This window comes from Micromys minutus (genome assembly GCF_963924665.1).
Source record: "Micromys minutus genome assembly, chromosome: 21".
Classification (NCBI taxonomy): Eukaryota; Metazoa; Chordata; class Mammalia; order Rodentia; family Muridae; genus Micromys; species Micromys minutus.
Window position 1 is genome coordinate 43,540,934 of NC_137956.1, and position 14,877 is coordinate 43,555,810.

At 44.5% G+C, this 14,877-nt stretch overlaps 1 protein-coding gene across 2 annotated transcripts in view; it reads left to right on the forward strand.

Moving 5' to 3' along the window:
• Positions 1–742: 742 nt before the first annotated feature.
• Positions 743–14,877, forward strand: part of UBP1 (upstream binding protein 1) — a gene marked incomplete at its 5' end in the record, with an annotated part of 41,619 nt that continues 27,484 nt past the window's right edge. Inside the window, 2 exons of one of the 2 annotated variants that reach the window (XM_080934039.1) lie at positions 743–1,122; positions 13,318–13,469. In XM_080934039.1, the coding sequence (XP_080790165.1) occupies positions 743–1,122; positions 13,318–13,469 (532 nt within the window). The remainder of the gene's footprint in view (positions 1,123–13,317; positions 13,470–14,877) is intronic. The other variant, XM_080934040.1, reaches the window with a different exon arrangement.

Sequence of the window (14,877 nt, forward strand, 5' to 3'; positions counted from 1 at the left end):
GAGAGAGGGCAGGGGACTTTCAGGAAGGATTGACTGGCTTATTCTCCTGCCAATCAAGATTTTCTGCACAACAGACCTATCTTACATCAGAGGAGATGTAGCCGCTTTTCTCTAGAGTGGGGGCAAAAGCCGACGAAAGGGTATTTCCCAGAACCGACGGAAGTAGGACCTGGAACCACTTCCTCCAGCGCGGGCCAATGAGCTCTTAGTTATGGCAGCCAATCTAGTCCCCGAGGGGAAGAGCGTTTTGATTGGTGGATCAACCGGGGGCGCAGAGGCTCACGGGAATCCAGTCCGGCCGCTTCGCCGTGACTGCCCAGAAGACCTGTCAGTCAGCCGAGCCATCTCCTCTGGTTACGCCTCTTCCGCCGCCAGGCCGCGACGCCGCGGGGGCCGGGCAGCGCTGCTTGGCCCAAGCTCTAGTGCCGCGGCGAGGCGCGGGGCCGCGAGGGGCGGGCCTGGGAGGGGAGCGGGGGCGGGGCCGGGGCGGGGCCGGAGGAGGAGGCGGAAGCGGCGAGCGAGCCTGAGCCGGAGCCGCATCGAAGCTGCGTCCGGGCCGGCGGAGCGGCGGCGGCGGGGTTGGCCGGGGCGAAGGGGCGCTGGAGCCTGGGCGGGCGGGCAGGGGGTCGGGGGAGGGGCGCGGCCCGGGAGCGGGTGACGGGCGTGCCGCGGGGATGCGCGCCGGGGCTGTGGGGCGGGGCGGGCGGCGGCCGCGGGAGCGGCGCCGGGGGCGGGCAGCGGCATGAGGCGCGGGGCCGGCGGCCGCGGGAGGGCAGCGCGGCTCGCGGCCCGGTCGCTCCCGCTGCAGCTGCTGGCCGGCACGCTGTGCCCTGACAGCTGGGCCTCGGCCGCTCTCGTCTCAGCCGCGTCCCGCGCCGCCGCAGGTGACCACTCGCCGCGCCGCCGGAGGCTTCACCCGCGTCCTCCCTCAGGACGCGCCCGCGGAGCTCGGGCGCCTTCGCCCCGGACCCGGAGGCCGCGCTGCGCGGGGCGGCGGCGAGGCCGGAAGATGGCCTGGGTGCTCAGTATGGACGAGGTGATCGAGTCCGGACTGGTGCACGACTTCGACTCCAGCCTGTCCGGCATCGGGCAGGAGCTGGGCGCCGGCGCCTACAGCATGAGGTAAGGGGCGCGCGGCTGCCTCCACCGGGCGGGGCCTGGGCCACGGGGTCGGGGTCCTGCCGCGTGGCGCAGTGGCCTGGGAGGCCGACGGGGGCGGCTAGCGGTGGAGGACCCCGTCGCTTCTGCTAGGGGAAGAAGCCGCTCTAGCTGTTGAGATTGGGTCAGAGGGGCAGGAGCGTCTTTTCCAAGTGATTTACGAGTCCTTCTAGCTGGAATGGGCTGTACAAAAGGCACAGCTTCTAGTGGGAAAACTGCAGCTTTTCCCTCCGGTGCCTTAAGAGCGTGGCCTGCGTATTTCAGCCGCTTGACATTTTGGTAGTAAGTTATAATGTGAGTGAAAGTATCCCTGAGGTTTGGCGAGCGCAATAACTTGCTTGTATAGTCTCCTGATTGAGAGTGAAGTTGGGCCCTTGCCTTGGTTTCTTCATTCTCAAAGTGACTCCCCTCAGGCTGTTTCCTGTTGCAGAGGGCTTTAAGATTGTGCCACAAACAATAGTTTAGTCACTGCTGTCCGCACCAGCAGCTGTTCCGTTTTGTGTAATTGGGAGAGGTTGAAACAGATACTTATCCCGAAAGGGTCGAAGAGTTCATCGTGGCTCGGTAGCTCTTTGTTTCCATGTTGGAATATGGCTTGTGTAGGGTATGGTTTACCCGAGAAGGTAAAAAACTGAGTGGTTTTGAAACTGGTGTGAATTAAGTGTAGTACTCAGTTTTCAGCAAGAATGCTTGGTGTGTGAAGTGTGAGGAGTTCAGTTCGAGTTCCCAGTAGCTCTCCTACCTGCCCTGGCGCCCAGGGGAGGTCAGAAGCATTAATACCCTAATTGAAACGACTTGGATCAGAGCTGGTCTGCAGAAGTCCAGCCTTATCCCTGAAGCAATTCGCCTTGACTCTGTCCTGTCGGGAGGTTTCTTGGCCCGTAGAAAGAACTGGTGGAAAGCACACTAAACTAAGAATTAGCCACTTTCATCTGACCCTGATTTGGTCTCTGCTCGCCTCCCTAAACTTGGCACCTCCTTTCTCTCCAGTTGTGTAACTTAAGGGCTTTGGATGAGGTGGATTGTTTTCTAGAACAACTCTTGGTTGTTGAGGAAATGTAGCTACTGAACGTGTAGGGATCATCCAGAGGAGCACTGAAGAGTAGGCTCTTCTGCCTCCTTAGTGAGTGTCCTTGTCCCCTTGCTACCCAGTCCAGTCAGATGGGCCCGCTGAAAAGCTTGCTTATATATTGATAGTTTTTAGAAGTTGGCTTTTTTTCTAGGGTCCTCTGTGAACTGTGCTTGGTTTTTTGATAATTCTACCAACTTGGCTAACTTGTGTTGGGGGTTATTTCTCTGAGAAGGAAGTCAATTCTTGGTGGCAGCCTTCTCTCAATAATCTTTAAGGCATGCTTGCGTCTTTGTGGTTTTCATCTATGATACTCCACTTGGGAAAACCTTTTCAGTGTTTTTGGCTATGTTCTTTAATCTAAAATTTCCAGAGTCTCAGACAGTATCAGTTTTTGAGGGGACTTGTTTATTTGTTTATATTTAATTTTGTCATGAGAAATCAAGAGTAGCAGTGCCTTCAAGACCTTTGATTTGAAAATTTCAGGTATGAAACACTGTGAAGTTGAGCTGACAAGCAGGACCTCCAGGGGCATTAGGCTTCTGCCCAGAGCTGTCTGCTTCTGTGAAGGTATTAGGAAGCAGACGTATCTTTTGTTATTCTCACCTGTGATACTCAAGAAGCAAGCCTGATATGGTGCTCACATCTGTAACCTAAGTACCTGGGAGACTGAGGCAGGAAGATTGATTTTTAGTCAAACCTGAGTACATACTTTAGTTTGTCATACAGACACACACAGAGCAGAAAGTATACATGAACTTGGAAATCTTGGTAAAGTTTTGGTTTGCTGGGCTGCAGAGATGGCTCAGCAGGGAAAGTCCTCTGCCATCAAGCTTGCCAATGTAAGTTCTAGCCCCAGGACTGACTTCTGCCAGCTGTTTCTTGCCGCATGCATGTTGAAGGTATGCTTGTGCTGATTGAATTTTTAAGTGCGAGCTGCTTTCTAGTGTTCTTCATACTGTATTTGCTGTCTTTGGATTTCTTAAAATAGAACTTATTCTGTCTCTAACCTCAGGGCTTTGGGAATTGAACCAAAGGCCTTGAGTGTACTAGGTAAGGTTCTTGCCTTCTTTGATTTTTTTTTTCCTTTTTTTTTTTTCTTTATTTTTTTGAGATGAAGTCTCACTATCCTGGAACTCACTATGCAACCTGGGCTTCCTTGAATAAATCCTGCTGAGTGCTGGGATTATAGGAATAAACCAGCATTTCTTTCTTTCTTTCTTTCTTTTTTTTTTTTTTTTTTTTTTGGAGAAAGGGTCTCATTTAGCCCAAATATCTGGGTGAGGATAACTTCTGGCCTTCACCTCAGTGTGTTTAGATTATAGGTGTGAACCACCTCTTGGTCTGTGTGGTGCTGGAATTGAATCCAGGTCTTTGCACATGCTAGGTAGTCAAGCACATTACCAATGGAGCCATAGCTTCTGTCTTTGTAACTTTTTTAGTCTGTTTTTAGGCTGTATTGGAGCTTACAGTATAGCCCAGGCTGGCCTAAATACTTCTGTGTTTCAATACTGCAATTTTACTCATAAAACTTACGTTCTAAGGGGTACTTTCTTTAGCTTTAGTGGACAATAACTTGGAAGAATTGGAGCATTGCTTTTCTTCATATATATGACATTATACATGTTTCACTTAATAATTTAGGCTGATGGTGTTAGAAGCATGTTTAGGCCACTTTCTCATATTCCCTTTGCTTTGCTTTTTCAGGGGGAAGGGCTCTGGTTCTCATTTTGCAGATACAGCCTAACTTGTAAGCTAACTGTTCAGATTCTCTTTGAAATGAACCAAGTCATACATAAGTCTTGGTTTGTTGTTTTTTTTTTTTTTTTTTTTTTTTTTATGTTCTCTATCATCTGAACTGATAGGGTCCTTGACTAGATGCATGAAGCTCTGGGTTCAGTCCCAAGCACTGCCTAAAACTGGGCACACATACCTTGTAGGTAGAAACATCAGAATATTAAGGCTGTTTTGGGCTACATAGCAAGTTCTAGGCCAGCTTGGGATACATGAGACTGTCAAGAAAGAGAGAAGGAAAGAAAGCCAGCCCTTACTAATTGACAAAATAACTACAAACCATTTTATTACTACTTTTTTTTAAACTCAAAAGCATTTCACAAAATCAAAAAAAACATAGTCATAAGAGGGAAGTTTCTTTTTATTTCTTATTTTGTGAAACTTAACTTTCTCCTCTGGATTTGCTTATCTGATACAAATAAAGAAAATCAGCCTTACAAAGGTAAGTGCTTAGAAAAAGCAAGTTTATATAGATAGCCTTTTTAGATAATTGTAGATATTCTTCTTTGGAATTATCAACATTTGACAAGTAGTAGTTTACTTTTTAAAAAATGTATAAGTTGGAGAGGTTAAGAGCACTGGCTGTCCTTCAGAGGACTTGGGTTCAATTATAAACACTTGAATGCAGTCTCTAATTCCAGTCTCTGAGGACCCAAAGCTCTCTTCTGGCCTCCTCGGGCACTAGGCACACATGTGGTGCACAGACAGACATACATGAAGGTGAAGCATCCAGTCACATAAATAAGGTGTTTGTTTTATGTATCCCCAGCTGTCCTGGAACTTGCTCTGTAGACCATACCAGACTCAAACTTGCAGTGATCTGCCTGCCTGCCTCTGCTTGCTGGGAAAAGGCATGTGCCACCACAGCCCTGCTAAAATAAGTAACATTTTAAAACTTTATTCATTGTGAGTATGGGCATGAACCACAGCTCTGGGGTGGAGTTCAGAGGACCACAGCTTGCTGTCTTCAAGTGTATCCTTTACCATCACATAGATAGATAGGTTCTGCCCATTAAACTCAAATTACCAAGATTGGCAGCAAATGCCTTTACCCACTGAGGAGCCTAGTGCTAGTTTCCTAAAGCTCTACTGGCATGTCGACTCTGAAACCATCATATTTCCTTATTCTGGTTTTGCTTTCTTTGTTCTGTTTTGAGGCAAAGTCTGTGTAGCCCTTTGGCTGGAACTTTCTATCCTCCTCCTTCAGAGTGCTGGATTACAGGCATGTGCTGGATTACAGACATGTGCTGGGCTACAGGCATGTCCTGGGTTACAGGCATGTGCTGCTTTGGCCTGCTACATTTTGACACTTTTTAAGTTACAGAGTATCAAGAAATTGTATTCTTGAATATAGCTAGCTGTCTGCCCTGGTGGTGGGGCCCAAACTTTCTTACTGCAACATATTGTCAGCTTTCACCTTCAGTGATGGGCTTACTTTGTTAAATTTCTAATTTTTAAAGTTAAACTTATTTATTGTGTGAGTGCATACCCCAGGGTATGCTTGCTGTAAAGGTCAGAAAACATTTTGGGAGTGGGTTCTCTCCACCAGATGTGTCAGGACTGGAACTCAGGTTGTAGGCCTGGCAAAAAGCCCCTTTACCAGCTGAGTCATCTTGCCATTCTTCACTGTGTTAATTTTGCAAACGTTTCTGTATTACATCCAGGTCTGAGTAATCATACCCTTTCAGAGTAAAATAATGTCTGTTCCTGCCTCACACACTTGTAACATCTTTTCTTCAAACTCACATTTATTAGAGCCTAGAGTTGAGTAGCCTGCAGCGTGTCACTCAAAAGAGAGGCAGCTGGGTGTTGCAGATCCAGACTCTAGGGTTGGCCTCTTCCCTTTCCATCCCCTTCTTAAACATCTTTCTGATAGTAATTGAGTAGTCTCAACATAGAAGAGTAGGATTTCAACAGGAGGAAAGTGAACTGAGAATCATGTTTTTGTTGTTTTGTTTTGTGCCGTGTTGTTTTTTTTGAGTGAGGTTTCCTTACATAGTTCATGTCATAGCCCATGCTGGTCTCAAATTCACTATGTAGTTCACGCTGGCCTTAAATTTGTGTAGTCCTTGAGTAGAGGCACATGACTTGGTTAGAACTTTGTCTCCCCCATTGTGAGATGTCTAGGGTTTCAGTGACATGGTGGGTAAAGACTCCAAAAGCTGGAATCTTGAATTATCATACTGATTTTATAGAGAATGCTTCTTAATTTTCACAAATTGTTTGATTTCGTTCTTAGAAAAGATTAGCTTTTAGCTTTCTTTTTAAGTATTTTTTTATGTTTTAAATGGTATATTTTGTTTTATTTTATATGTGTGTGAATGATTGCCTGCATGTTTGTCTGTGTGCCATGTTTGTGCCTGGTACCCACAGAGGCTGGAAGGTGTCAGATTTCCTGCAAATGGGGTTATGGATGGAGTGTACCACCATGTGGATGCTGGGAACCAAACCAAGGGCCTCTTTAAGAGCAACATATTCTTAACAGTGAACCATCATCTCTCTAGTCCTCTTTTTATCACATTTTATTAGAAAGTGTGTGTGTGTGGTGTGGAGTACGAGTGGGTGTGTGTGTACTTGCCATAGCACATGTGTGCACATCAGGACACCTTTCAGGATTCCATCCTTTCCTTCTACCTTGTGGGTCTCAGCTTGTCTACAAATGAGCAATTTCATGGCCTATGTTTGTTTTTCTTAGAATTTTATTCTATAGCCTGTGTGGGGCTGGGGTTTAACTATTTATTCAAAGGTTGAAGCCAGTTACGGCACACACCTGAAATCCTAGTAGTACTTAAAGAGTGGAGGCAGTTTAGGACCATTTGTGGCTACTTAGTGAATTTGAGGCTGTCCTGAGTGATATGAAATTGTCTCTCAAGACAAAAAAAAGTTTTGTGAAGTTCACCTAGAAAGAATTGTGGATTTGAGCTTTTAGCTCTTTTTCAATGAGAATGCTGCACATGTAATTTATTCCAGACACATGGGAAAATTAAGATTATTTTGGTTGTGATTGAGTCATGGGGTCCTGGCTGAGTCTTAGCTTCAAGCTGCTCAGTAGTGACCTCTTCTCAGTAGTGACTTGCTTCTGCCCCCTCCCCAAACCCCAGTGCTTTCCAGCCTCAGTATGTGTCCTCTGTGTCCTGTTGAATCCTTTACTTGCTGTCGAGTGGTCATAGCAACTCTGCAAATACTGAGAATTGATGGGCTGCCTGAGATGTGCTTGGTCGTGGTCACTTTGTGTTTGTCCTGGTGTGGTCACTTGGGCTTCTTGGGTCAGTGAATTGGGACAGTTGTCAAGTTTGGCCTCTTCAGATGCTGTCGCTAATGCAGCACTCTTGCTGCTTCTAGAACGCTGCGGGGTAATTGCGACACACAGTGAGCTCTAAGACAGCCAGAATTGCATGGTGAATGTTTAAACTGCACAAAAAAAACCAAACCAAAACAAAAAACCTGCAATCTTTTATTCTTTACCTTTCCATTTCCCCCTCTCTGTCATCTTCTGAATAACTTCTTTCTCTTCATTCCATTTTCCTAAGTTTCCAGTTACTTAGTCGGAGCTGCCATTTGGGTGACCTTAATTTCCTGTTTTGGGAATTCTGTGTGTTCCCCTTTCGGGATTGGTATCCTTGAAAATCTCTTCCCTGCAGATTTTCTAGACTTCTATTTCTTCAAGCTAGGTAAGGGCGATTTCATAATTTGGGTTCTAGTGTTTAAAATCTGAATCATTTCTGTATCCAGTTAGGAAAATGAAAACCACTTAAGTGTTTCTGGCAGAGGTGGTGAGAGGGCTGGGGATGGAGCTGTTGGGCCCTTAAGCTCCTGCTGACTCAGCACCCAGCTCTCAGAAGCCTATATGTTGCCTGCCTGGCACCTGCCTTTCCCTGTCTCAATCTGAAATCTCCCTCAAGTGCTTCTCTTTGATTCAAACCAACAAGATTCCAGCTAGCAAGAAGTCTCTTACGAGTTGTTGTGAGGCCTCAGTCCTCTGTAGCAGAGACAGAATTGCTGAGCACTGCAGATGGAGTCTGACTGGGTGTTTGTTAACCATCTGTTGTTTTTGCTTTGGGTTCTTATTCCTAGAGTCTTGTTTGTCTTTCGTGCTCAGTTATTTCTGCGTCTTGGCATTGTGGAGTCACCTGAAATAACTTGATGCCTGTGGTTCTCGTTAGTGTGGCATACTCCTGGAGTCCTTCCTACCTGGCTAGGGCCACCTTAAGTCCACATCTAGCAGTCTCCTATATCATCTGGAGAAACTAATGTGACAGGCATCCTTGCAGGAGCTTGCTCCCCTTTATCCTGGCTCTGGGCCTCTTTCCTCAGGTCATTTGGTGGTGGAAGTGTTCTAGATCTGTGAGGGATATCCAAAAGCATAACCCAGCGTCATGCTTCTCTCTTCCAAATGGAAAGGCACTCTAGTGATGGCTGTTTAGCATTTCAGGCTTGCTTAACGTTTCTGAACTGAACTTTGCTTCTAAATCAGCCTACTTCCATACAAGATAATTAGCTCGTAAAAAGAATATATGTTGGGGCTAGAGTGAAAGTTCAGCGGTTAAGGGCATTTACTGCTCTTGCAGACCAGGGTTTGGCTCCCAACACCTGCACCATGGCTCACAACAACCTATAATTCCAGTCACAATGGATCCAGTGTTCTCTTCTGCCTTCCTTGGGCTCCTGCATCCGTGTGGGACAAATTCATGTGCACATCCACATTAAACACATACATCCCTTTTTTTTTTTTTTTTTTTTTTTTAAAGAACACGTGATATTCTGGATCCCTCCCTATTTGCTGGCCTGGAACTCTGCGTAGTTTTGGCTTTGAATCGATGATTTGCCTCAGATGCCTGCTCTCTTGTTTTGTGTGGGTCAGAGTTGGGTGTAGACCACTCTGTTAGTGTAGGCCTTCCTGTTATTTCCATCTTGGTTTCATTCTTGTCTTTTGAATTAAGAAGTATTATACTTTATTATTATGTGTGTGAATGCATGTATAAATATATACATATATATATATACACACACACACACACACATATATATGCCGTAGCACACATGTGAACGTTAGAAGACAGCTTACTGCAGTTAGCCCTGTCATTTCACCATGTGGGTCCTAGGGAACCGAGCTGGTCACCAGGATTTATGTGGTAGGGCCTTTCCTGGATGTGTTTTGTTTCTTTAAAGATTTATTTATTATATATGAGTACACTGTAGCTGTCTTCAGACACACCAGAAGTCTCTGATCTCATTACGGATGGTTGTAAGCCACCATGTGGTTACTGGGAGTTGAACTCAGGACCTCTGAAAGAGCAGTCAGTGCTCTTAACCACTGAGCCTTACTAAGAAGACATCAAATTTTAACTGGTTTTGAAAACTAACCAATTGCTATCTATAGTCATATTCAAAGCTATGGAAGGGGATATAGCACGCAGGTGCATGCAGGGCCCTCCTGGAAAACAGCAAGCATTGCTGGATGTTGTCATTTTATCAGGTTTGTTAAAAGTTTTGTTTGTTTTCTTTTTTCTTGAGACAAGGTTTTATACTCAAATTCATTATGTAGCCAAGACTGGCCTTGAATTCCTGATACCTCATGTGCTGAGATTACAGGTGTACTCCTCCGCACTCACATATTTGTTTGTATTTTGAGACACAAACTCTTGTAGCCCAAGCTGGTTTTGAACTCTACAAGTAGCTAAGGATAACTTTGAACTCCTGACTCTGACTCTGCTAGGATAGCAGGCATGTACTACTGTGTCCAGCTGTGTGGTGGTTTTAAAGTCACAGCTTCAGTGCTAACTGTGTACGGTTCAGCTTTTCTTATCAAGAGTTTTATCTGGTTTTTTGTATTTTGAGACTATACAGTAGATGCATTGTAGGATCAAGTTTGCTGTAGCATCCATGTGCGCTTCACTCAAAATGTTCCACTTGTTTGAAACATGTGGGCTGGAGAGATGGCTCAGTGGTTAACAGCACTGACTGCTCTTCCAGAGGTCCTGAGTTCAATTCCCAGCAACCACATGGTGGCTGTCCTTATCTGGTGTGTCTGAGGACAGCTACAGTGTACTCATAAAAGTAAATATTTTTTTAAAAATCATATGATACCCCATACATATATATTATTTGTCAGTTTTTAAAAATGAAATTTACTTATTTTAGTTCAATTTAAGAATCTGTGCTGGCCTAGAGAGATGAGTTAGGGGTTAAAAGTACTTGCTGCTCTTCCAGAGGCCCAAGTTCCATTTCTAGAAGTCACATGGTGACTGACAACCATCTACAATTCCAGTTCCAGGGGATCTGATGTTCTCTTCTGGCCTCTGTGGGCACCAGACATACATGTAAGCAAAATACCCATACACATAAAATAAAAATTTTTAAAGAGCCTGTCTCTAACATTCAGAAGACTCCATTTCTGGGTTTACAAAGACCGTTGAGCACTTTCATATAGCTCAACACAGAAAATCTTGATTTATAAGTGTCGTAGCGAATGTTTTGGCTCCTTTGTGTTCGATGGCAGTGAAGAAACAGCTTTGGGTGGTCACACAGGGAGGGCACAGACTTCTTAGATCTCTGTATTAGCAGGTAATGAGAGTGTGTGGAAGTCTTTTGTTCACACCTGTATTTGGACATTCTGTAGAAGAACAACAGATCCAGCTAATGGTCCTGAGAACATCATGTTGAGGGCACTGTGGCTGGAGCACAGTGGGTGGGTTTGTGTGGGCTTTTTAGGACCTGGGTTGAGAGCAAGCTGATGGAAGATTTAGAGGAATAAGAATCTAATTTCTGAAATTGCTGTGCTTGTTAGAACTTTTTCATCTTTTTTTTCTCTTTAATTTAAAAAATAGTTTTCTTACCTCTCTCTCTTTCTCGTGTGTATGTCTAAAAAAGAGTTATAAACAGCTATCAGCTGCTATGTGGAAGCTGGGAACCAAACCCAGGCCTACATAAGAGCAAAAAGTACTAAACTACTGAACATCTCTCCACCTCCTTCTATTTCTTTTGGGATATTTGGTCTTACTGCCCAGACCACCCTCAGACCTGGGGTGATCGTGCCTCAGGGCTGGATCACTAGCACTCCCTGCTTTGCTCTCTATCCTCTGTTTTTCAAACCAGGGATTGAATATAGGGTCTTGCACATGCTATTGGTATTCTACCACTGAGCCATGGCCCCCGCACCCCCCTCCCTTTGAGACAAGGTCTTATTATATAGCCTGGCTGGCCTGGAACTATGTAAACCAAGCTGTCCTAGAACTCACAGGGATGGGTCTGCCTGTGGAGTGTTTGGATTAAAGGTTTGTGCTGCCATGCCCCACATTTTATTTTTATTTAAGTTTAAGAAGCATTTAGTATCACAAGTCATGTGGTATGTGCCGAGGCTAGAGGTAGGAGGAGAGTGAGGAGTACTTGGTAATTCCCTGGCTGCATAGTGTCTTTGGAGCTAAATGAAAACCTGTGTCAAACAAACAGAAAACACCACAAGGGAGCTGGAGAAAGCACTGCTGCTCTTACAGAGGACACAGACTTTGTTCCCAGCACCCTCATGACACATGGCGACTCACACTTCCAGGGGACCTAATGCCCTCTTCTGGCTTCCGTGAGCACCAAACATGCATGTGGTGCACATACACACATACATACTCAAAAAATACTCACACACATAAAAATAATTAAATATTGTTTTTTTAAATCCTTCCTGTATTAATGTGGGCATGTGTGATAGCTGCTCTGGAGAGCTGTTTGGCCATATGGTCTAGGACTCTGCTGAGGTTCATACTTAGGGAGTTGAGTCATATCTGCACAGAAACATAAGTGTGTTCCCAGCACCATTTATAGCAAGAACAGAGAAGAAGCCCTGTGTTTCAGAGCAGACGCAGAATGTATGTGTGCATATAATATAGTAAGGTTGTACTAAGGAGAGAAGTTGTGATTTATGCTGAACCACAGGTAGACCTAACAAGATGCCAAGTGCAACAGGCCCATCACAGGAGACGATATATAACTTATACTTCATTTGCACCACTGTTTAGAATTAGTAATTAGTAAAGACAGACTTGAGGCCAGTGATAGGGTAAGGAAGCAGGCAGGACAGTGAGTCACTGCAGTTGAATATGATGTATGTTTTCCCCCTTTGAAGCAGTCTCTTGAAGCTCAAACTGCTCTCAAACTGGCTCTGTAGTAAGGCTGACCTTGAACTTGTATTACAAGCAGAGCCACCACATCTGCATTGAGTGGTACCAGGGCTCAAACCCAGGACAAGGTTTCTCTGTGTAACAGCCCTGGTTGGCCTCATACTAACAGAGATCCACCTGCCTCTGTCTCCCAAGTGCTGGGATCAAAGGCATGCATGTACCACCATGCCTAGCTGTTTTTTGTTTTGTTTTAGAAAATCTCACTGTATAATCTAGGCTGGATTCAAGCTATTGATTCTCCCAAGTGCTGATATTACAATAATAAGAGGTTTCTTCTTGAGGAGGAAAATATTCTGGAATTAGACACTAGTAATGATTGCATGACTATTATCATCAGTATGCCAAAAATAATGGAGTTGTCCGCTGTTAAATACCAACAGAGCCCACTAGCCATGCCCAGGTATGTTCAACCAAGGCTGGCAGATGTAGACAGTCCCAGGAGAGCCCTGGATGCTGGTCACTTGTGGGGGAGTAGCCACTGTGTACTGCTAGTTTGCTTTGAGTCACTGTCTTGGACTAGACGAGAAACTCTTCGGTCTCAGCTGTAGCTGGCCTCAGGGGGTTATTTGTTTAGCACCACTTTATTTAGTACTTTTTGTTTTTATTATTTTGAGAGGGTCTTAGTGTACAATTCTTGCAAGTCTGGAACTTGTTACATAGACCAGGCTGGCCTTGAACTCATAGAGAGCCTCCTAAAGACCTGTACCACTATGCTTGGCCAGTTAACAGATTTTAAAAGAAAAAAAAAAGTCCAGATGTTTTTGTGTTGATGTTGTTGTTCGTGGTGGTGTTGGCTTAAGCCTAGAGCCTGGCATGTTAGGCAAGTTTCTCCACTAAGTTACATGCTACAGCTATTGCTTTGCCATGTTTCTCATGTGTTCTCATTAGGGAAATGGATGGTGCACACTCTTTTAGATGAGCCATATTAGCATTAATGGTTGTTTTGTTCTATAAAATATTTTTATGTTATATTTTAAATGTAATAATTGACTACCTAGCACATGCAAAGTTTTAGGTTCAATCTTGAGCAGTGGGTGGCTGGTAATAACCCCTGAATTATGTTTATAATGCTTTCAAGTAATCTAAAATGCAAAGAAAGGTCAGTTTTAATATTCTGTTTTTCAGTGATGTGTTGGCATTGCCCATTTTCAAGCAAGAAGATTCCAGCCTTTCCTTGGAAGATGAGGCCAAGCATCCTCCCTTTCAATATGTAATGTGTGCTGCAACTTCGCCAGCTGTAAAGCTGCATGACGAGACACTTACTTACTTGAACCAAGGTTAGTATGGCCTGTCATATACTGACATGTTAAACTCTACAAAAATCTTAAATGCTTTGATACTGTAACCTACAGAGCTATTGATAATTAAAAATGAGATTCTTAAATGGTACAAGCTTAGCAAACACTGGAGGATGTTTTCTTTGAGCCCACAGTGCTATCTATGAACAGCTCTTTTATGTAGTGTGTAGTTCTTTTCCTTTCATTAAATGGACTCTTTATTCATCAAACAATAGGTTTGAGACTTTATATTTATGCTTAATATTACCAAATGTGGAAAGGACCTGGGCCTTTGGCTCCTGAGTTTGAGCCCTGTACTTGGAAGGCAGAGGCAGACAGATCTCTGAGTCTGAGGTCACTCTGATCTACACAGTGAGTTCCAGAGCTACAGAGTCAGTGAGACACTGACTCCAAAGAAGAAAAAAAAAATAAACGTGGAAGAGCAACCTGTAATTTCCCTTAATAAGGAGCTTAGAATCCTGAGGCTCTCTATCTTAAGACAGTAATCCTGTCTAAGGCATGTGTGGTCACCTCACTTTGCTTTTAATATATAGAAGTTATTTGGGGTTCATTTACCAGAGATTTAACTTTCAAATAATTTTATTTAGTAATTTGTTTAGGACTTAAAATTTTCAGAAGTAACCCCATGGGGCAAGGATATTCATTTTAAATAACCTTTTTTTTTTTTCTCCTGTTGGCTGACTGTAGTGTTAGGGATGGAACTCTGAGAGCTGCTTAGGCACTGACAAAAGACATAGTCAATTCTTAGCCGCTTTAGTAAGAGGTATTTTGTTTGTTGTTGAGGTGCTTGGGATCCAACCCAGGGCTGTAGGTGGGTAAGACAAGTTATGACTCCATACCAGACCCACTAAGAGCTTTTCTGGAACAAAGGGAAGTTCGGACTGCATTTGTAGTCCTGACCAGCTGGGTGCTTACGCTTTCACACAGGGACAGGGCAGGGCTTTCAGAGATCAGGAGGCTGAGTAAAGTCCCAATTCCTAGTAGGTTTGGGAGCCAAGAACTCTGCCTTTCTTTCTCTCTCCTCTCCTCTCTTCTCCCCTCCCCTCCCCTTCTTACCTCTCTTCTCTGGTTGACCTGGAGCTCACAAAGGTCCACCCGACAAGTACTGAGGTTAAAGGTTAAATTTAGGTGAGGCTGCTGCTGTCTTAGGGACCACATTGCCTTCCCCCACCCCATCCCTGTCCCCATCCACTTTTTGAAATATGTCTCACTTTGTGTCTAGTTAGGTTTTCTATTGCTTTGAAAAGGCACTATAATCATGACAACTTTCTTTTAGATTTATTTATTTATTATATACACAGCATTCTGCCTGCATGTATACCTACAGGCCCAGAAGAGGGCACCATATCTCATTATAGATGGTTATGAGCCACCATGTGGTTACTGG